We start from the raw sequence: 21,572 nt of genomic DNA, 5'->3' as shown, positions 1-21,572 counted from the left end.
CACTAGGCAAAATGTAAAATACTAATATAAATTTACAAAAAAATCTAAAAACCTGTTTTTGCTTTGTCAATATGGGGTATTGTGTGTAGATTGATGAGGGGAAAAAACAACTTAATCAATTTTAGAATAAGGCTGTAACATAACAAAATGTGAAAAAGTCAAGGGGTCTGAATACTTTATGAACTTTATTTCATTGACTTGCCAAAACGTTATTCTGTAGAAGTGGAAAAGACTATGTAATATCTCTGCTATACTGAGGCTTAATTTATTGTCTGACCTTTAGTTCGAGAGGAGCGTAGGCCATCCACAGTCTGTTTGAGATGTACCTGTAGAGATGTACCTTTAAATAAATGAACCACCGAATTACTATAATAAAATATGGAGAACATTGCTACAGTAACTTATATTGTCCCCAGGTGACACTAGCTAATACCTGACACAGTACTTATACTAGCATTTCCAAGGACATTTGGTGTACTACTGTTCCCATCTTTCCACTAACAAACCTGCCCTACCCAGAATGTCAGGATACTACAAGTAGATATGAGACCCATTGGTAGTTTGTTATGGTAAATTCTGCACAGATGATATGACCTCTAGCAAAATACTTAACAGTAAGTCTTTATAATCACAATAATAGAAAGCTTATATTTGTATTTGTTATACCTTTTGTCCATATACTTTCTTATAATGTTTGAGAAAAAGTCTTGACGATTTACAAGAAATGCATGAGGTCTGTGAACATGTGGGTTTGTGCTTCTGGGAAATCAGCCAGCAGCAGTGAGTTCGATAGAGCTATCATACAGGACACACACACACACACACACACACACACACACACACACACACACACAATCTAACAGTTTCCTGTCAACACCCATAAAGTTAAACTCCTCCTAAAACTCAATGTGAAAGTTGTTAAGGAAGGGCTGCTTGTAATCTTCACTCTCTCTCCATCTGACTGAAAAAGCAATACAGGAATTATTGGTAGAAACTGAAGGATTATTAAGAGATAACATCCAAAACTGTGACTTCCAAGGGCAGCTGTTAAACGTAAAAGTTATTCAGAGGTAAACAAAGTTTAAGTTTCACTACCTAGTGCAGTATCTAGTGTTCTACAATGGCAGAATATGTCCCTTCAAGGCTGCTGGCCACTCTGGAGAATCTGAATACAAAAGAGCTGGAGAGATTTCACTGGCAACTGAGCAATGGCAATCTGAAACATTTTCCTCACATTTCAAAGGCTCATCTGGAGAATGCCAACAGGCATGACACTGTGGATAGGATGGTGAATACCTACGGCGATAACGGAGCTTTCGCCGTCACATCCATTATCCTAAAGAACAATGAACAAAACAAACTTGCTAGGAATTTAGAGAGAGATGCTGAAAAGGAACTAGCACAGAAAACAAACCATCTGGACTGCACATTGGAAGAGTTTGGAGACAGAGGAGAAGAGAGGGAAGAGGGGAAATTGGTGAGTGAGCTGAAGGACAAACTGAAATCTGACTTAACACTTCTGGAGGACAAGCTGGAGAAATGTGAAAACGTCAGAGAGAGCTACGATAGCATGACTCAGCACACCAAGGACCAGCAGGTGGACACAAAGAGGAGGATCAGGGAGGAGTTTGAGAAGCTCCACCAGTTCCTGAGAGAGGAAGAGGAGGCCAGACTGGCTGCGCTGAGGGAGGAAGAGGAGGTAAAGGCGATGATAATTGAGAGAGGCATGGAGAGCCTTGAGGAGCAGATCTTCTCTCTCACAAATGTCATTGAGGCCGTGAAAGAGGACCTGAAGAAAGGCTGTGAACAATTCCTTGTGAGTTACAAAGACACCCAGAGCAGCGCCAGAGCCCATTGTGAACTTCCGGATCCACAGCTCGTCTCCGGAGCGCTGATCGACATGGCCAAACACCTGGGCAACCTGCAGTTCCAAGTCTGGGAGCAGATGCGGGGGATAGTCAAACACTCGCCTGTGATTTTGGACCCCAACACGGCTCCCTCCACTATGGCTCTGTCTGATGACCTCACCAGCGTGCGACACACGGCCATAGAACAGCAGAAGGTTCCGGACAACCCAGAGCGGTTCACACGGTGGGCAAAGGTCCTTGGCTCCGTAGGCTTCGCGAAGGGTTCGAAGACGCACAGCTGGGAGGTGGAGGTGGGCGAACAACCTGAGTGGAATCTAGGCGTGGCTGCAGATTTCGTCAATCGGAAGGGAGAAGATCTTCTTGCATCACCAGAATACGGAATCTGGGCTTTACTGAAAAGGCGTCATGAGTATACAAATGGAATGGGTAAAAAGCTCACTCTGAGGAGAAGACCCCAGAGGATCAGAGTACAGCTAAACTACGAGAGGGGGGAAGTGGCTTTCTATGACCCCAAAGACAATACACACATCTACACTCATAAACACAGGTTTACTGAGAGGGTCTACCCATACATTTCTGTTTGGAAGATAAAAGATGCCATCAACTGTGATATACAGATCTGCCAATCAGAGGTGTCTGTGACAGTAAAATCATATCAGTGAGGTATGTGCATGTATCGATACAATCCTCTCAGATCTTCACAGGTGTATCTGTTTCAATAGTGTAAGACTCAGAAAGGCATGCGTATTTATGTATTAATTAACCCTCCCGTTGTCCTAGGGTCAAAATGACCCGCCACTGTGTTGAACCAACTTTATTTAATTTTTATATTTTGTGGATCATTTGTGAGAAGGAGGCAGTGAGACTTTAAAGAAAGTATCACTGCCGCCTCCTCACAAATGATCCAAAAAATATAAAAATTAAATAAAGTTGGTTCAACACAGTGGCGGGTCATTTTGACCCTTGGACAACGGGAGGGTTAAATCGTAGATTCCAAAAGGGTTATACAACTTTTCTGTAAACCATCCCAAACTATTATTGTTCTGTATAAGATGTCTGCCCTGTTACATTTCAAATATTGTTGTAGTTTAATCATTGTTCACGTTCCATGTCCAAATCATCCTAAAGTGTCTGAAATTGCTTATGTAGCTCAATCAAGTTATACTTTAAGATGATTTGAAACACGAAAAATGCTAATATACGGGATATTGCCTTTCATTTGTGTTGGGTTACAAATGCTAAAAAGTTAGCATTTGGAGACAGTGGCCAGGGAAACTAAACCAAAGCAGGATTGCTGTCTAACCTTGTCTGTAGACTGCTTATAAGATAAGGAAACCTATAATTAGGTTAAACTATCACTTTAAAGGGGAAATCCACATAACAAAGCAGTCAGCCTGGAGAAATGGAACCACTCTCAAATTCCTAGACAGAGCTATGGATACAAGGACGGATCCTCCAAGATAACAAAACATTGGTTGACTTATATATTAGTGATATATACCTGTTGATTCTTGAAGAATAATACATATAAATGTAAGTTTATATTTTGGGTTCTGATGGGGTGCGACAGTTTAACTATAAGCTCATGGCATTTATAAGTTATATTCTTCAAGAATCAACAGGTATATATCACTTGTAATATAATTCCAAGTTGGATGTAGCAACTGCAGATTGCCCCTTTGAAGTTTTCATTAGGTATTGTTGATAGTTTAACACTTGTTCCATTAAACCACAAGATCTGTGTGCCATGTCTGTGTACTTTTTGCTAAACATTTACTTTGACTTCCAGCATCTGCTCAAAGTTACTGGATGTGTCTGTCATAATTTTTTTCTCCAAATGTTCCAATCTGCTGTGCTGAACTTTCTGTATGAGATGTAAAGGGTTTCCATACATGTATATATTTGCTTTCATGTTTCTGTAGAGTAGAACCACGTGTTTCTGTAGAGTCAGACAGAATGTCAAGGCTGCACAAAGAAAGTGTCATTTTGACAAGACTATGGTCGAAACGTGTCAGCTTTTTGAAAAAACTAGCAACATGGATTCATAAATATGGTTGTTGTGGTCCATTCATGTGTGTTGTTAATCTTCCCTTATTTTCAAGGCTTAGGCCATGATTCCATAATGGAGCAGTGCACTAGACAGCCAGCAATGCATCTTTTAAAGGCAATTTCTTTCCCATAGATCACATTCATTTTATTATGCTTAGTGCGCTGCTCTATAACGTGCCTCGGATTGAATCCCAGCCTTGGTATTTCAGTATTTACCTAGAAAAGCACCCCATTCCCATAGAAATGTATAATAGAGCTGCATACCTGTATCTGAAGTATCCTTTATTATGCATTGGCATCCCTTACATGAATAAGCATTATATTTTTAAAACGTTTATAACATTTCAATTTCAAAATAATGTATACGAATTTATATAAACCTTCAACATGTACTGTCTATTGGCTTATTCAGTAAAGGTATTATAAAGTGTATTTAACAGCTTGCATGTAACCACAAAATGTAAGGAAAAAAGCATGTAACATAATTCAAATAAAACGCAGTACTTCGAAACAACACTGTACATAAGTCAAGAAGATCTAATGCGTATTCCCATGAAACTGATTGAGATCAAATGGTTGGCATGCAGATGCTGCATTGACATTTCACTGGTAAATATAATTATCGTTCACGATTGACAGTGAGAAATGTGAAGGGAGGGTGACTACAAACATTGGTGGGTAAAGAAACACATTACCAGAATGTGATTGGGATCTTTAGCTCTGGGAAAGAGGCTTCCTGGGGAGCTGAGTGGGGCGGAACAGGGCGGTTACCTTCAGATCTGCAGCCTCAGCCTACAGAATATGGAGCCAATCATTATACATTCATTGATAAATAGCCTTTATTGAATAATAAGAACAGTTTTAATGCAAAAAATAAAATGTATATCAACTTTAGCTTTCTGTGAGACCAAGTGATCATGCCTTTCCTCAGTATGAACAAAAATAAATGTATGCACTAACTGTAAGTCGCTCTGGATAAGAGCGTCTGCTAAATGACTAAAAATGTTTAAAAAATAAAAAAATAATACAACAACTATCTGTTGTATGCTTAAAGTTCCCAGCAAGATTTGAGAGACATCTCAAGACAGTCTAAATCAGGGGTGTCAAACGTACGGCCCGCGGGCCGGTTCAGGCCCGCAAACGGGTTTAATCCGGCCCGCGAAATGATTTTTAAAAAATTAAAAAATAAAAAAATAAAAAATTGGAAAGTATAAAAATGCGCTGCAATTTTTCTATAAAATAAACTGCTGTTCCAATTGCGTCCACTGGATGGCGCAATAGCAATTGTGTTAAGCAAGCAAACTGTTTATACCGGGGCAGAGCAAGTAGGTCAAGCACGTGCAGCCAATGAGCTACTTTGTTTTGCCCTCGATATTTATTACGGCTTCTACTTTTAACATTATGTGCTTTGGCACCCTCATTGCCCCAATATGTCTCTGTCAAAAAAGAGAAAAGTGGACGCAGAGTGCAGAGTGTTCCAAGAAAAATGGTCATCCTATTTAATCACGGAATTGAATGGGAAAGCTGTATGTTTGGTGTGTTCAGAGCATGTTGCAGTGCTGAAAGAATATAACCTTCGCCGCCACTATGTGAGTCTTCATGCCGACAAATATGACAACTTTCAAGGACAGCGGAGATGAGAGAAGGTGAATGAACTGTTGGCGGGTCTGAAGAAACAGCAGTCTGTGTTTACTCACAGCCGAGACATCAGTGACGTTGCAGTGAAAGCTAGCTACCTCATTGCTAATGAAATCGCAGTGGCTTCAAAACCATTTAGTGAGGGTGAATTTGTAAAAACATGCATGATGAAGGCAGCGGAGATTGTGTGCCCTGAAAAGCGGCAGGCTTTTGCAAATATCAGCCTGACAAGAAACACAGTTGCAGACAGGATTTCCCGATCTTTCAGTGGATTTGGACAGCCAGTTGAACCAAAAAGTAAAGTCATTTATTGCGTTTTCGGTTGCAATTGATGAAAGCACGGACATTACAGATGTTGCACAACTGGCCATTTTTTCAACCGCGGAGTTGATGACACATTGACCGTCACCGAGGAGTTTGTGGAGTTGGTGCCGATGACAGATACAACGACAGCAGCTGATATTTTACCGCACTCGTCGGGCGCCTGGACAGGGTCAGAGTGGACTGGTCCCACGCTGTCAGCCTGGCTACAGATGGTGCGCCCCCTCAATGATCGGGAAAAAGCAGGCGTTGTGACAAAGTTCAGAGAGAAAGTGCAATCTGCAAATGGAGGATGTGATTTTTTGACTTTCCACTGTATTTTTGCACCAGGAGGCTTTGTGTTGCAAGTCATTAAAGATGGATAACGCCATGAAGGTGGTCATCCAAACTGTTAATTTCATCCGATCCAGAAGCCTGAATCACCGTCAGTTTGACAGCCTTCTCAGAGAGAAAGACCACATCTATGGCCTGCCATACCACACTGAGGTAAGATGGTTAAGCCGAGGTGCTGTGCTGAGGCGTTTCTTTGATTTGACGAGAAGAAATTGAACAGTTCATGGAAGAAAAGGGCAAACCAGTGTTAGAATTTCATTCCGCAGAATGGATGCCGGACCTTGCATTTATGGTGGATGTTACAGAGCACCTGAATAACCGAACAAACAGCTGCAAGGGCGCAACAAAGTTGTCACGCAGTATTATGACAGCATACGTTCATTCAAGTTGAAGCTGTCATTGTGGGAGACGCAACTTGCCGGTGGTGATGCAGCTCACTTCCCCTGTCTGAAAAATGTGTGCGCACCCAACATGTGGCAGACATGAAGCGGTTCAAAGATAAAATAACGGGACTGTTACAGGAGTTTGAGCAACGCTTTCAGATTTATGTTTATATGTTTTTATGTTGATGTGCTATTGTTTTTAATTGATTTTATTTTATTTGTATATTTAACCTATTCTTGACTCTGTGGTTCTTGCACTTGTTTGGGGAACAGGATTTCATTATTTTTATCTACATTTCTGCCTGAGAAATGACACCCTGATATAGTTCAGTGATCTGTGAAACAGTTCTGTAAATCACTGAGGCATTGTGTGTTTGTGTGTTCTTTTTCTTTAGAATTTTCAAATAAACTTGACGTGTTTTATGATTAATAGTGATGTTGTGCTTGTACTATTTTGGACACACTGTCTTCAGGCTCCAGCTTTATGTTGTATGTTGATCATATTAAAACAAAGAAAACAATCTGAAGTTGTTGTTTTTAAGTTATATATACCATGATTTTTCCGGTCCGGCCCACTTGGGAATAGATTTTCCTCCATGTGGCCCCTGAGCTAAAATGAGTTTGACACCCCTGGTCTAAATATAGTTTGCTGTATCTATGAAAGAGAGCAAAATTAAACAACTCAAACAATTAACTTAGGGCTAATAATTGGTAACTACTGGGTTTCCGGGATATTAGTTCATTTGTCTTGTGCTGCAATATTACTGCATGTTTGGATTAGTGTAGTCCACTAAACAATGGTTACAGTGTTAAAGAAGGTTTTTCTTGTTGTGCTTGAGTGCCATTTTGTTGATGTCATCCCGGAAACCTAGGCCGGCATTCAATATAATACACGGTATAGAGCAGCACATTGCAATTTACGTTTCAGCCGACATGCACAGCGTTTACCATGAATGGGTCGTTGTTGAATTAGCATTTGGGCATGACTTTTAGGAAAAAAACTAACTACACTTTTTGTTTAGACACACCAGATCCTCAATGGAATCCTCAAATTAACAAAATAAATATGAAGTGTGTGATTAGCTAATCATTTTCTTTAATATAGACCTCTCCCCCGATATGTTTGCCATTGGAGGGAATTCTCATGCTCCTTATATAACTTTGTAATGAGTTATTTTCAAGGTGGTAACACAGTGACATAGAATTTAGGGACACACATATTAATTGTAATTTATTTTAATTTTAATATACTTTTTTAAAAATCTATACAATATATTTAATAGTTTTGTTTACTTTACAGCATTCAAAGTCACTACAACTCTATTCATCACTACTGGGACAAGCACATTTGGTTTCCCTAAGTACTTTAAACAATGCAGAAACGTAATGTTTCGCAGAATAAAGGAATTGCATTATGTTTCATCATTGATAAACAGTTCAATATAAACAGTTTCTCATGGTTGCAAAGGCGAGGGACGCAAATGCTAACCTCGTACCACCATCCATAAGTCTCGCAAGCTTACATTGTTTCGCTACACGGATTGCAGCAGTAATCAGTCCGATGATTACGAGGCTACGTAAATGCCACTGCAATTCAAGAACGATTTGAATGTGATGTCCGTGAACTTCCGGCAAAATGCCTTTAAATGGCGCATTGTCGAATGTCCAGTGCACTGCTCTATAACGCACCTTTGGATTGAATCCCGGTCTTACTTGCTGACTGTTGTTGAATGGAGACCTCAGTCCTTATCTCCTCAAAGTAGAAATTCTGTGCTCTCTATAAATTAATGTATTTAATTTAATTGCCAAAACATTATTCTGTAGATGTGGAAAAGACAATGTAATATCTCTGCTATACTGAGGCTTAATTTATTGTCTGACCTTTAGTTTGCGAGGAGCGTAGGCCATCCACACTCTGTTTGAGATGTCACCGAATTACTATAATAAAACATTCCTACTGTATCTTATATGGTCCCCAGGTGACACTAGCTAATACCTGACACATTACTTATACTAGCACTTCCAAGGACACTTGGTGTACCACTGTTCCAATCTTTCCACTAACAAACCCATACTACCCAAAACGTAGACCCATTCGTAGTTTATGGTAAATTCTGCACAGATGATATGAGCTCTAGCTAAGTACTCAACAGTATGTCTTTATAATCACAAATCAACAAAAAGCTAGCAGACAGTAAAGAAGAAACAGATTAGATCTGGCTAAATATCTTACAGATTCCCACTTATATTTATATTTGTTATACCTTTTTCCATATACTTTGCTATAACGTCTGAAAAAAAGTCTGAAGATTTACAAGAAATGCATGAGGTCAGTGAACATGTACGTGTGTGTGTGTACACAACCGCAAACACTAGATTGGATGTGCACAATGACAGATGTTTTGCAAGGCCATTAGCTTCTGGGAAATCAGCCAACAGCAGGGAGTTCGACACACCTATCATGCATTAAACAATCACACTCTCTAATCTTCACTCTCTCTCTCCATCTGACTGAAAAAGCAACGCAGGAATTATTGGTAGAAACGAAAGGATTATTAAGAGAACATCCAAAACTGTGACTTCCAAGCGCAGCTGTTAAACGTAAAAGTTATTCAGAGTTAAACAAAGTTTAAGTTTCACTACCTAGTGCAGTATCTAGTGTTCTACAATGCGTATTTATGTATTAAACCGTAGATTCCAAAAGGCTTATACCACTTTTCTGTAAACCATCCCAATCTATTATTGTTCTGAATAAGATGTCTGCCCTGTTACAGGGGAGACTGCTTACAAGATAAGGAAACCTATAATAAGGTTCAACTATCCCTTTAAATGGAAAATCCACAGCTGAAACACAAAGCAGTCTCCCCTGGGCCTGGAGAAATGTAACCACTCTCAAATTCATAGACAGTGCTATGGATGCAAGGACGGATCATTCAAGATAACAAAACATTGGAGGACTTACAGTGGGGGAAAAAAGTATTTAGTCAGCCACCAATTGTGCATGTTCTCCCACTTAAAAAGATGAGAGAGGCCTGTAATTTTCATCATAGGTAGACGTCAACTATGACAGACAAAATTAGAAAATAAATTCCAGAAAATCACATTGTAGGATTTTTTATGAATTTATTTGCAAATTATGGTGGAAAATAAGTATTTGGTCACCTACAAACAAGCAAGATTTCTGGCTCTCACAGACCTGTAAGTTGTTTTTTTAAGAGGCTCCTCTGTCCTCCACTCGTTACCTGTATTAATGGCACCTGTTTGAACTTGTTATCAGTATAAAAGACACCTGTCCACAACCTCAAACAGTCACACTCCAAACTCCACTATGGCCAAGACCAAAGAGCTGTCAAAGGACACCAGAAACAAAATTGTAGACCTGCACCAGGCTGGGAAGACTGAATCTGCAATAGGTAAGCAGCTTGGTTTGAAGAAATCAACTGTGGGAGCAATTACAGTGGGGAAAAAAAGTATTTAGTCAGCCACCAATTGTGCAAGTTCTCCCACTTAAAAAGATGAGAGAGGCCTGTAATTTTCATCATAGGTACACGTCAACCCGTATGACAGACAAAATTAGAAAAAAATTCCAGAAAATCACATTGTAGGATTTTTAATGAATTTATTGGCATATGATGGTGGAAAATAAGTATTTGGTCAATAACAAAGTTTCTCAATACTTTGTTATATACCCTTTGTTGGCAATGACACAGGTCAAACGTTTTCTGTAAGTCTTCACAGGTTTTCACACACTGTTGCTGGTATTTTGGCCCATTCCTCCGCAGATCTCCTCCTAGAGCAGTGATGTTTTGGGGCTGTCGCTGGGCAACACAGACTTTCAACTCCCTCCAAAGATTTTCTATGGGGTTGAGATCTGGAGACTGGCTAGGCCACTCCAGGACCTTGAAATGCTTCTTACAAGCCACTCCTTCGTGCCCGGGCGGTGTGTTTGGGATCATTGTCATGCTGAAAGAGCCCAGCCACTTCATCTTAATGCCCTTGCTGATGGAAGGAGGTTTCACTCAAAATCTCACGATACATGGCCCATTCATTCTTTCCTTTACACGGATCAGTCGTCCTGGTCCCTTTGCAGAAAAACAGCCCCAAAGCATGATGTTTCAACCCATGCTTCACAGTAGGTATGGTGTTCTTTGGATGCAACTCAGCATTCTTTGTCCTCCAAACATGACGAGTTGAGTTTTTTACCAAAAAGTTATATTTTGGTTTCATCTGACCATATGACATTCTCCCCAATCCTCTTCTGGATCATCCAAATGCACTTCAGACGGGCCTGGACATGTACTGGCTTAAGCAGGGGACAAGTCTCGCACTGCAGGATTTGAGTCCCTGGCGCGTAGTGTGTTACTGATGGTTGGCTTTGTTACTTTGGTCCCAGCTCTCAGCAGGTCATTCACTAGGTCCCCCGTGTGGTTCTGGGATTTTTGCTCACCGTTCTTGTGATCATTTTGACCCCTACGGGTGAGATCTTGCATGGAGCCCCAGATCGAGGGAGATTATCAGTGGTCTTGTATGTCTTCCATTTCCTAATAATTGCTCCCACAGTTGATTTCTTCAAACCAAGCTGCTTACCTGTTGCAGATTCCGTCTTCCCAGCCTGGTGCAGGTCTACAATTTTGTTTCTGGTGTCCTTTGACAGCTCTTTGGTCTTGGCCATTGTGAAGTTTGGAGTGTGACTGTTTGAGGTTGTGGACAGGTGTCTTTTATACTGATAACAAGTTCAAACAGGTGCCATTAATACAGGTAACGAGTGGAGGACAGAGGAGCCTCTTAAAGAAGAAGTTACAGGTCTGTGAGAGCCAGAAATCTTGCTTGTTTGTAGGTGACCAAATACTTATTTTCCACCATAATTTGCAAATAAATTCATTAAAAATCCTACAATGGGATTTTCTGGAATTTTTTTTCTCAATTTGTCTGTCATAGTTGACGTGTACCTATGATGAAAATTACAGGCCTCTCTCATCTTTTTAAGTGGGAGAACTTGCACAATTGGTGGCTGACTAAATACTTTTTTGCCCCACTGTATTAGGAAATGGAAGACATACAAGACCACTGATAATCTCCCTCGATCTGGGGCTCCACGCAAGATCTCACCCCGTGGGGTCAAAATGATCACAAGAACGGTGAGCAAAAATCCCAGAACCACACGGGGGACCTAGTGAATGACCTGCAGAGAGCTGGGACCAAAGCAACAAAGCCTACCATCAGTAACACACTACGCCGCCAGGGACTCAAATCCTGCAGTGCAAGACGTGTCCCCCTGCTTAAGCCAGTACATGTCCAGGCCCGTCTGAAGTTTGCTAGAGTGCATTTGGATGATCCAGAAGAGGATTGGGAGAATGTCATATGGTCAGATGAAACCAAAATAGAACTTTTTGGTAAAAACTCAACTCGTCGTGTTTGGAGGACAAAGAATGCTGAGTTGCATCCATAGAACACCATATCTACTGTGAAGCATGGGGGTGGAAACATCATGCTTTGGGGCATCATACTGTTTCTGCAAAGGGACCAGGATGACTGATCCGTGTAAAGGAAAGAATGAATGGGGCCATGTATCGTGAGATTTTGAGTGAAAACCTCCTTCCATCAGCAAGGGCATTGAAGATGAAACGTGGCTGGGTCTTTTCAGCATGACAACGATCCCAAACACACCGCCCGGAACGAAGGAGTGGCCGTAAGAAGCATTTCAAGGTCCTGGAGTGGCTCTAGCCAGTCTCCAGATCTCAACCCCATAGAAAATCTTTGGAGGGAGTTGAAAGTCTGTGTTGCCCAGCGACAGCCCCAAAACATCACTGCTCTAGAGGAGATCTGCATGGAGGAATGGGCCAAAATACCAGCAACAGTGTGTGAAAACCTTGTGAAGACTTACAGAAAACGTTTGACCTGTGTCATTGCCAACAAAGGGTATATAACAAAGTATTGAGAAACTTTTGTTATTGACCAAATAGTTATTTTCCACCATAATCTGCAAATAAATTCATTAAAAATCCTACAATGTGATTTTCTGGATTTTTTAAAATCATTTTGTCTGTCATAGTTGACGTGTACCTATGATGAAAATGACAGGCCTCTCTCATCTTGTTAAGTGGGAGAACTTGCACAATTGGTGCTGGTTGAGAGAATGCCAAGAGTGTGCAAAGCTGTCATCAAGGCAAAGGGTGGCTACTTTGAAGAATCTAAAATCTAAAATATATTTTGATTTGTTTAACACTTTTTTCTTCATTTCATAGTTTCGATGTCTTCACCATTATTCTACAATGTCGAAAATAGTACAAATAAAGAAAAACCCTTGAATGAGTAGGTGTCCAAACTTTTGACTTATACTGTACTTTTTGATTCTTGAAGAATATAACATATAAATGCCATGACCTTAGTTAAACTGTCATCCCCAATCAGAACCCAAAATACAAGCTTATATTTTGGGTTCTGATAGGGTACGACAGTTTAACTATAAGCTCATGGCATTGATAAGTTATATTCTTCAAGAATCAACAGGTATATGCCATTTATATACCACTTATATCATTCAAAATTGGATGTGGCAACTGCAGATTGCCCCTTTTAAGTTTTCATTAGGTATATGTTGATAGTTTAACAATTGTTCCATTAAACCACAAGATCTGTGTGCCATGTCTGTGTACTTTTTGCTAAACATTTACTTTGACTTCCAGCATCTGCTCAAAGTTACTGGATGTGTCTGTCATAATTTTTTTTATCCAAATGTTCCAATCTGCTGTGCTAAACTTTCTTTAAGAGATGTAAGGGGTTTACATACATGTATATATTTGCTTTCATGTTTCTGTAAAGTAGAACCACGTGTTTCTGTAGAGTCAGACAGAATGACAAGGCTGCACAAAGAAAGTGTCATTTTGACAAGACTATGGTCGAAACGTGTCAGCTATTTGAATAAACTAGCACCATGGATTCATAAATATGGTTGTTGTGGTCCATTCATGTGTGTTGTTAATCTTCCCTTATTTTCAAGGCTTAGGCCGTGATTCCATAATGGAGCAGTGCACTAGACAGACAGCAATGCATCTTTTAAAGGCAATTTATTTAGCATAGATCACATTCATTTTCTTTCGCTTAGTGCGCTGCTCTATAACGTGCCTCGGATTGAATCCCAGCCTTGGTATTTCAGTATTTACCCAGAAAAGCACCCCATTCCCATAGAAATGTATAATAGAGCTGCATACCTGTATCTGAGGTATCCTTTATTATGCATTGGCATCCCATAATGTTTTACATGAAAGCTCACATAATGTTTCTTTACCGTTAACACACACATTCATAAGAGTAAGGACCCACACACACTGTCATTGTGGAGGTTCATGTCCATCCTACAGTGGTTTCAGATACAGTACGTAGGAAAATGTTACTAAAGATTGTTCCCCACACAAAAATCTCTATCAAACGCATAGTAGGACAAATTCATGGTATCTCACAACCACAGTCTACATATTTACTGACTGGATATGAGATGTGATGCACATAAGTGTTGTTATGCATGTAACCACAAAATGTAAGGAAAAACACATGAAACAATTCATTAATCAATTGAAGGAAAAAAGCATGAAACAATTCACTCATCAATGGTAACACTTTATAATAACTTACATGAATAAGCATTATATTTTTTAAACGTTTATAACATTTCAAAATAATGTATACGAATTTATATAAACCTTCAACATGTACTGTCTATTGGCTTATTCAGTAAAGGTATTATAAAGTGTATTCAACAGCTGTCCATTAAAATCCCTGAGATGTCATGAATTAACAATTAATAGATTGCATGCTCTCTGATTGTAGGACTTTAACCCCAAAATATAATTCAATATAATATCTGTGGGGAGCATTTACACTTGAATCCTCAGTGAACACATACAAGCAGTCTGCAGACAAGGCTAAAGCAATTCACTGCAATATCTGTATTGCTTTATCATTTAAGTATCTGGGGGAAAATGCATGGACTTGCTGACAATGTATCTGTTTGCTTACTTTGCTAAATTTGGAGTGCAGCTGAGGCATTGGCCTGCACTGAGCTTTGTAGCATTAGCTAACTGTTTTTGAAATTATCTCCAACCAGTTCTTTAAGGCCCTTCTACAAGTCCTCCAAACCGCTTGTGTCCACCTTGACCTTAACAAAGAGTGTATCGTCTCTCACGTAGATGGCGTTCTTGGGCGTCTCCAGCTGGGCATGCGAGGCAAAGCACTGGAAACCAGAGGCCACGTTGGTGGTTGCAGTGGCCAAGCCGGGCCGGTGGAAACTAGTGTTTTCTGGGTCGGGTTTGAAACTCATAGTCAGGTGGTTGTTGGTGCCACTCTGGTCCAGCACTGACAATGACACAGGTTGTCTGAAGGGCCAGGGCAGGAGGGGGTCGAAGTCACCCCTCATGAGGACCACGTAGAGAGACAGGTGGGTCTCCCGGCCGGCCCCGTCGCCGTTCAGGTAGGCCCTGGCGGCCATTTTGTAGCCACTGCGGCTCGTGTGGAAGGGTGCGCTGCTCAGGCACGGTCCCTGGCCTCGAGCCCCGGCCTCCTTCCTCTTGCGGTAGTCGCGGAGCTTCCAGATAAGCTTGCCGTCGTACGAGGTGGATTCGAGCTCTCTGAAGTGCTCCTCGTTGGACTCCAGCTGCGCTGTGTGGATGCTGAGGAGGCGCGAGTGGCGTAAGTAGGTCTCCTTCAACTCCCCTGGGGGGAAAGATGGCCGATGGAATTTTTTATACTTTAATTAATCCACGAGTGATTTTAATAAATGTCAGTACAATATTAATGATTTGCTCATAATCGCTTACAAGCCTTAGAGACTTAAGATCATTGGCCTAACACAGTCTTGAGTCTTTCCATAATCTGTTACAAGCCTTGGAGACTTTAGCTTATTGCCCTAAAAGTCTTGCGTCTTTCCAGTAACCCGGGAATGGTAACTACTGAGTTACTTGAATTGTGTGGAATATGCTGCCAAAGACAGAGGCAGTTTTACCATAATTCAAATAACCCAGTGGCAGTTACATTTCCCAAGACCCACTTTTCACACGTCATGGGCTTACTGTCTGTGGAAACAATAATAATGATCTCTAATCCACCTTTAGTTCACCCAGACCATTAAGGACCCCCTCCACTCACCCAGGTGGTCTTTGAGCCCCTCTGTGACGGACACCTGCTGTCTGAGGGCGTCCAGGGACGCTCTGATTTGGCCCAGTTCCTCCCGGGCCACACCAGGGCCAAACACACTGGATAGCTCCTCAAGCTGGAGCTGGACGCTGGAGATGTGGTCCCTCTGCTCCTCCAAAGACCTCTGTACAGGGACGTCCAGAACACGGTAACAATTTATTTGCAGTACTGCTATTTACCTGGGTAGTGTTAATAATCCTTAGCCTCCAAACAGAATGTTTTAACTTTTTGAAACGTTTTCTGTTGCATGCCCTAATAAACACAATCCAGGTAGTCTCTCCTCTTATGAGAATCCCAAAGTTTTGATTCCTATGACCAATGGATTCTATTAAGTGCAGTGTTGTGTGAATGAATGATTCCTGCTTTGATTCCATATACAGTAACAGCAGCGTTTCTTACCTGTACAGCAGACAGAGTGCATTGGTACCATTCATATTTTCATATTTTATTGAACAGAGAGAAGATGTCAGTGGGGAAAGATGGAAATAGGTTGTGTCAAAGGCAGTAGGCCAGATTCAAACCTATACCTACACTGTAGACATGCTGGATGCTGACCAGCCAGGCCTCTGGGTGTTGTATTGGTTCCATAATACAGCACTGCTTCTTACCTGTACTGCAGACAGGGTGTTGTCACAACGGCTGACCTGCTGGGCCAGCGGGCGGACCTCCTTCTCCAGACCGCTGACCTGGCGGCTCCTCTCCTGGAGCTCTTTGTGCCTCAGCAGCACCTCCTGCTGGAGGATTTCCATCTGGTGGGTCAGAGGAATGGTCAAAGTTCAACCGCTGCCACCGCACTGGCTCTAGGTACAATTTTCCCTTTAGCACACTGATCTAGGCACTATAAGGGCCGACTTCTAACTTGAGATGTGTGCAGGAAAGTCATATTTTGCGCAAGTCTCCAAAGGAAAGGACAAAAGTGTGTGTTCCGTGTGTAAATCTCAAGTTAGGATTTGGCCCTTTTGAATGTTTTGTGACCATGCATTGTCCTTATGATTACCGTTATTAACTTGCTCCTTCAAAACAGCACCACCTAAACATTTCCTACGCTTTCTTCATTCTGAATGCACCCTGGTCCATAAACAGAAAGGTTCTGGGTAGGGATTGGTCCTACCTGCGTCTCCAGCTTGGTGTTGCTCCCCAGAACCAGGAGGATGTGGTAATTGAGAGCGTTTTCTTCGTGAACTTGAACTTGGGCTCTCTTCTCCTGTCCACACAGAGAGAAATAACAATTCGGTACTACCATCATCTATTGCCATACAACTGCCTATCATGTCTAGACACGTTTAAGAATGACATGCCAAACAATTACATACAAATTATAACACTCATTATACATACTGTATTGACATTAACTTGTCACGATGGGTAAGGCTTTTGTTGAACCAAGACAACTTCATATCTGTGTCTTTTGGTTGTAATGTATAGGACTAGTTAATATAAACACCCATTACTATTACTGAGCAAAAATATGAACGCAACATTAGTTGGTTTCATGAGCTGAAATAAAAGATCCCAGAAATGTTCCATATGCACAAAAAGCTTAATTCTCTCAAACCTCAGACCACGTGTAACCACGCCAGCCCAGGACCTCCACATCTGTATTCTTTACCTGCGGGATCGTCTGAGACCAGCCACCCGGACAGCTGATGGAACTGAGCTTTTGTGGGGATAAACTCATTCTGATTGGCTGGGCCTGGCTCCAAAGTACGTGGGCCTATGCCCTCCCATGCCCACCCATGACTGCTCCCCTGCCCAGTCATGTGAAATCCATAGATTAGGGCCTAATTTATTCATTTCAATTGATTGATTTCCTTATATGAACTGTAACTCAGTAAAATCATTGAAATTGTTGGATGTTGCGTTTATATTTTTGTTCGGTATAGATATGAAAACAATGTCATTCTGACACTTTCATAGAGACATTCTTGAGACCGTATAGACAGTTCTTATTGTAGTGAATTGTTAGAAGGCCATTGTTTTATCACCACACAACATCTGTGTCAGCCACTACCCATCCAAGAGGGTCGAATAAGGACTTTGACTCATTGACTCATTGTGGTCCTCTGTAGCTCAGCTGGTAGAGCACGGCGCTTGTAACGCCAAGGTAGTGGGTTCGATCCCCGGGACCACCCATACACAAAAATGTATGCACGCATGACTGTAAGTCGCTTTGGATAAAAGCGTCTGCTAAATGGCATATTATTATTATTATTATATTATTATTGAGATAATGCAATCATTGCGACTTTGTGGAGCTTCCAGCCCAAACGATAAATTGAGAATGTCCGACTACAATTAGATTTCCTTTGGCGTAGAATTGGATTCCAAAGCACAGAGAATAGGAGAATATATCCACCAACCCGGACAGAGCAGCCATATTTCTTATAAACACAGTCCGTCTGCACCTCAGGGCACTGGTCAGCATGGTCTTCAAGCTGTGTGATAGAGAGATAGTACATTAAAAGCAAAGAGGTGTTAGTCAGAGATGGAAAGTGAGGGGGAGGGTATAAAAAGGTGAAAAAGAGAGAGGGGAGAATGGAGACGAGAAGTCAGAAGGAGAAGGATACATGAGAGAGAAGGGTGATTGGGTGAGAGGTAGAAGCAGGAACCAAATCAGTTCTACACACGCATACAGTTTTACAAACTGCTGTAACGTGTATTATATACCGAGTGGACAAAACATTAGGAACACCTTTCTAATATTGAGTTGCACCCCCTTTTGCCCTCAGAACAGCCTCAAATTGTCGGGGCATGGACTCTACATGGTGTTGAACGCGTTCCACAGGGATGCTGGCCCATGTTGACTCCAATGCTTCCCACAGTTAGGCTCCTGAGTGGCGCAGCGGTCTAAGGCACTGCATCTTAGTGCTTGAGGCGTCACTACAGACCCCCTGGTTCGATTCCAGGCTGTATCACAACCGGCCGTGATTGGGAGTCCCATAGGGCGGGGCACAATTGGCCCAGCGTCGTCCGGGTTTGGCCGGTGTAGGCCGTCATTGTAAATAAGAATTTGTTCTTAACTGACTTGCCTAGTTAAATAAAGGTTAAATAAAAAAATAAAATAAAAACAGTTGTGTCAAGTTGGCTGGATATCCTTTGGGTCAGGGTCCCCAAACTTTTTCCTGTGAGGGCCACATAACTTTTCCCTTCTCTGATGGGGGCCGGTGTCAGTTTGTAACAGAAAAAGTGTGACGATCGTAGGGAGCTTAAAACATTTATTGTTTTCCAGAAAGCCACACATAACCAAATAACCCTTTCAGGTTCTTTACAGAAAAAAAGTCAGGAAACAAATAATAACACTATTAATGAAATAAATAATAACTAAATAACCCTCTCTGAGTTCTTCACAGAAAAAACAGGAAATAAATAACACTATTTATGAAATAAATAATAACTAAATAACTCTCTCTGGGTTCTTCATAGAAAAAAAAGCCATGGATCATTAACTTTCTGTTGTGCCATGCACAATCTTAACAGATAAAAGTTCAGCTCAGTTGTCAGAGCAGAATCTCTCTGACACATATGAGCAGTCTCTTAAAGTTCTTGTGTTCCTTCCTTATAATCCTTTTGTAGGTTCCAGTAGGCTTGTAGACACCGCTGTTTGCAGCTCTCTCTCATCAACTTCCCTGTGAAACCACAAAGGAAGCAGGTTGAGAAACTGAACTAAGTGATACAGCACCTACACAGCACAATACATTTCACTACCAGTATGGTTGTAAAGATGGATTTTATCCCAGTAGATTTTATTATGATTATATTTGTTTATGCTCAGAATGACTCATTCAAGTCAGAAAAGTGAGCTTACCTATGTATGTTCATCAGTGTGAACTGTGGGCCTGCATCTGGCTGGTGAGAAGTTGAATATCAGGTTCCATTCTAGTTACAGCCAGTCTCAAGCACTGATGCAAATGTTCATCTGTCAATCTTGATCTCATCGGAGTTTTCAGCAGTTTCATGCGAGAAAAGGTTTTCTCGCAGATATACGTGCTGCCAAAAACTGTGGACATTTTCATTGCGTGTTTTTTGATGTTTGGATATGTGTCGTTTGGGAGGGCGGCATAGAAGTCAATGAGACTGTTGGGCTTGAATGCGTCTTTCAGAACATCACAGTTCTGTAACTCAGCCAACTCAAACTGATATGAAGGCTGGGCTTCATCAATGTCGGCAACAAAGGGGTTCTGAAAAAGACGGATTTCTTTTGCATGAACATGTAGTTCACTGAATCGCACACCGAACTCCGCCTTCAGCATTTCCAGTGCTTCCACGCACTTTTCAGCTGGGAACGGGACCGCTGGGTTCTCTGTCGACAGGTTTTGGGTAGCAGGAAGATGGACGAAGTTGCGCTTTTTCACTTGTTCCAAAAGCAGCGCTAATTTCACCTCAAATGCTTTTATGTGTGAATACATGTCGCAAATGAGTTTCCCCTCGCCTTGTAGCTGCAAGTTAAGGCTGTTAAGTATTTCTGTCACGTCTGTTAAAAATGCGAGGTGCCATTTCCATTCTGGGTCGATCAGCTCTGGGACCGTTTTGTCTTTTAAATGAAGAAATGCGTTAATTTCGGGTAGCAGCTCGTAAAAACGCCTCAAAACTCTGCCCCGGCTCAGCCATCGGACCTCTGTGTAGTACAGCACATCTCCGTGCGTAGACTCCAGTTCAGACAGGAATTCTTGGAACTGCCTGTGTTTAAGTCCCTTTGCTCTGATGAAGTTTATGCACGACACCACAACCTTCATTACAGAATCCCACGTCAACACTTTGCAGCACAGTGCTTGCTGGTGAATTAGGCAGTGGACTCGTAGCGGGGCGGTGAGACCCCTTTTTTCCAACTCCCCGGTTCATGCGTCCTATTAGACCGCGAGTTTCGCCCACCATGCTAGGAGCCCGTCAGTCGTGATGCTAGCTAGCTTTGACCAGTCCAGGTCCAACTTCTCCATGGTTTGGCACACTTTGTCAAAATATCCTCTCCCGTTGTAGTCCCTTTGAGACTTTGGACGGCTGCCAGCTCCTCGCATATCTCAAAGTTTGCGCTAACTCCACGAATAAAAATGAGCAGTTGCGCTGTGTCTTGCACGTCCGTGCTCTCATCCAGTGCTAATGAAAAAGTCAAATTCTTTCGTCTTCTGCTGCAGCTGGGCATATCATTACTCCCGATTTCTTCAACGCGTCTGGTGATTGTACCGCCGACAGACTTACGGCATTAAATGCATCTTTCTTCTCGGACACACCTCCTCCGCGACAGCATCCACACATTTCTTAACAAACTCTCCGTCAGTGAAAGGCTTACCGCTGCTTGCTATCAGTTTAGCAACCCGAAAGCTGGCCCGAACGGATGCCTGGTTCAGCTGAGCTTGGCGTACAAATGTATTCTCATGCTGAGATAGTAGTCCACTTTTTTTAGCTTTGAGAGTTTGTCTGCTCGTATTTGGCCTTGCAAGCTATCGTACTTGTCTTTGTGACGGGATTCATAGTGTCGGCGAAGATTGTATTCTTTGAATACCGCCACCGTCTCTCTGACAGATGAGACAAACAGCCTTTTCTTTGCATTGAACAAAAAAATAATCGTTTGTCCACTGCAGGTTAAATACCCTGCTCGAATCAATTTTTTCTTACCTAACCTTTTCGCCATTATTCCGCGTCTCTCTTTGACAGGGCCGGCCTAGGATTTTTTTTTCTGGAGGCCAAATAGGAAAAAAATCCGATAGCATGCTTCTGGTATTGTTCAGAGGGCCGGGCCAAATGTGCTGACGGGCTGTATCCGGCCCGCGGGCCGTAGTTTGGTGACCACTGCTTT

General features: G+C 41.7%; 3 protein-coding genes across 3 annotated transcripts; 1 reads left to right on the top strand and 2 right to left on the bottom strand.

The window, feature by feature from the left end:
* The first annotated feature begins 928 nt into the window (after positions 1 to 928).
* LOC121566408 (E3 ubiquitin-protein ligase TRIM35-like) lies at positions 929 to 2,646 on the top strand. Its single transcript, XM_041876457.1, has one exon. It carries the CDS (start codon positions 1,121 to 1,123, stop codon positions 2,528 to 2,530), a length of 1,410 nt encoding a protein of 469 aa, XP_041732391.1. The 5' UTR covers positions 929 to 1,120; the 3' UTR covers positions 2,531 to 2,646.
* Positions 2,647 to 13,642: 10,996 nt separating this feature from the next.
* LOC123490781 (TNF receptor-associated factor 5-like) lies at positions 13,643 to 18,400 on the bottom strand. Its single transcript, XM_045220656.1, has 5 exons — positions 18,142 to 18,400; positions 16,893 to 16,985; positions 16,390 to 16,530; positions 15,734 to 15,905; positions 13,643 to 15,301 (listed from the first exon to the last, which is right to left on the bottom strand). Exons 1-5 carry the CDS (start codon positions 18,238 to 18,240, stop codon positions 14,712 to 14,714), a joined length of 1,095 nt encoding a protein of 364 aa, XP_045076591.1. The 5' UTR covers positions 18,241 to 18,400; the 3' UTR covers positions 13,643 to 14,711.
* A 963-nt stretch (positions 18,401 to 19,363) lies between these two features.
* LOC123490782 (general transcription factor II-I repeat domain-containing protein 2-like) lies at positions 19,364 to 20,606 on the bottom strand. The gene is made up of 2 exons (XM_045220657.1): positions 19,587 to 20,606; positions 19,364 to 19,407 (listed from the first exon to the last, which is right to left on the bottom strand). The coding sequence occupies exon 1, from the start codon at positions 20,512 to 20,514 to the stop codon at positions 19,600 to 19,602; it is 915 nt and encodes a 304-aa protein (XP_045076592.1). The 5' UTR covers positions 20,515 to 20,606; the 3' UTR covers positions 19,364 to 19,407; positions 19,587 to 19,599.
* Positions 20,607 to 21,572: the final 966 nt, after the last annotated feature.

The sequence above is a fragment of the Coregonus clupeaformis genome, unplaced genomic scaffold (genome assembly GCF_020615455.1).
Source record: "Coregonus clupeaformis isolate EN_2021a unplaced genomic scaffold, ASM2061545v1 scaf4784, whole genome shotgun sequence".
Taxonomy (NCBI): Eukaryota; Metazoa; Chordata; class Actinopteri; order Salmoniformes; family Salmonidae; genus Coregonus; species Coregonus clupeaformis.
This window is presented reverse-complemented; position numbering and strand designations above follow the sequence as displayed.

Coding starts and splice junctions, on each gene's coding strand:
- LOC121566408 (XM_041876457.1), top strand. CDS start 1,121: ATGGCAGAATATGTCCCTTCAAGGCTGCTGGCCACTCTGGAGAATCTG.
- LOC123490782 (XM_045220657.1), bottom strand. CDS start 20,514: ATGAAGGTTGTGGTGTCGTGCATAAACTTCATCAGAGCAAAGGGACTT.
- LOC123490781 (XM_045220656.1), bottom strand. CDS start 18,240: ATGTACTATCTCTCTATCACACAGCTTGAAGACCATGCTGACCAGTGC. Junction 16,986..18,141: donor AATATGGCTGCTCTGTCCGG/GTTGGTGGATAT, acceptor CTGTGTGGACAG/GAGAAGAGAGCCCAAGTTCA. Junction 15,906..16,389: donor ACACCCTGTCTGCAGTACAG/GTAAGAAGCAGT, acceptor GTCCCTGTACAG/AGGTCTTTGGAGGAGCAGAG.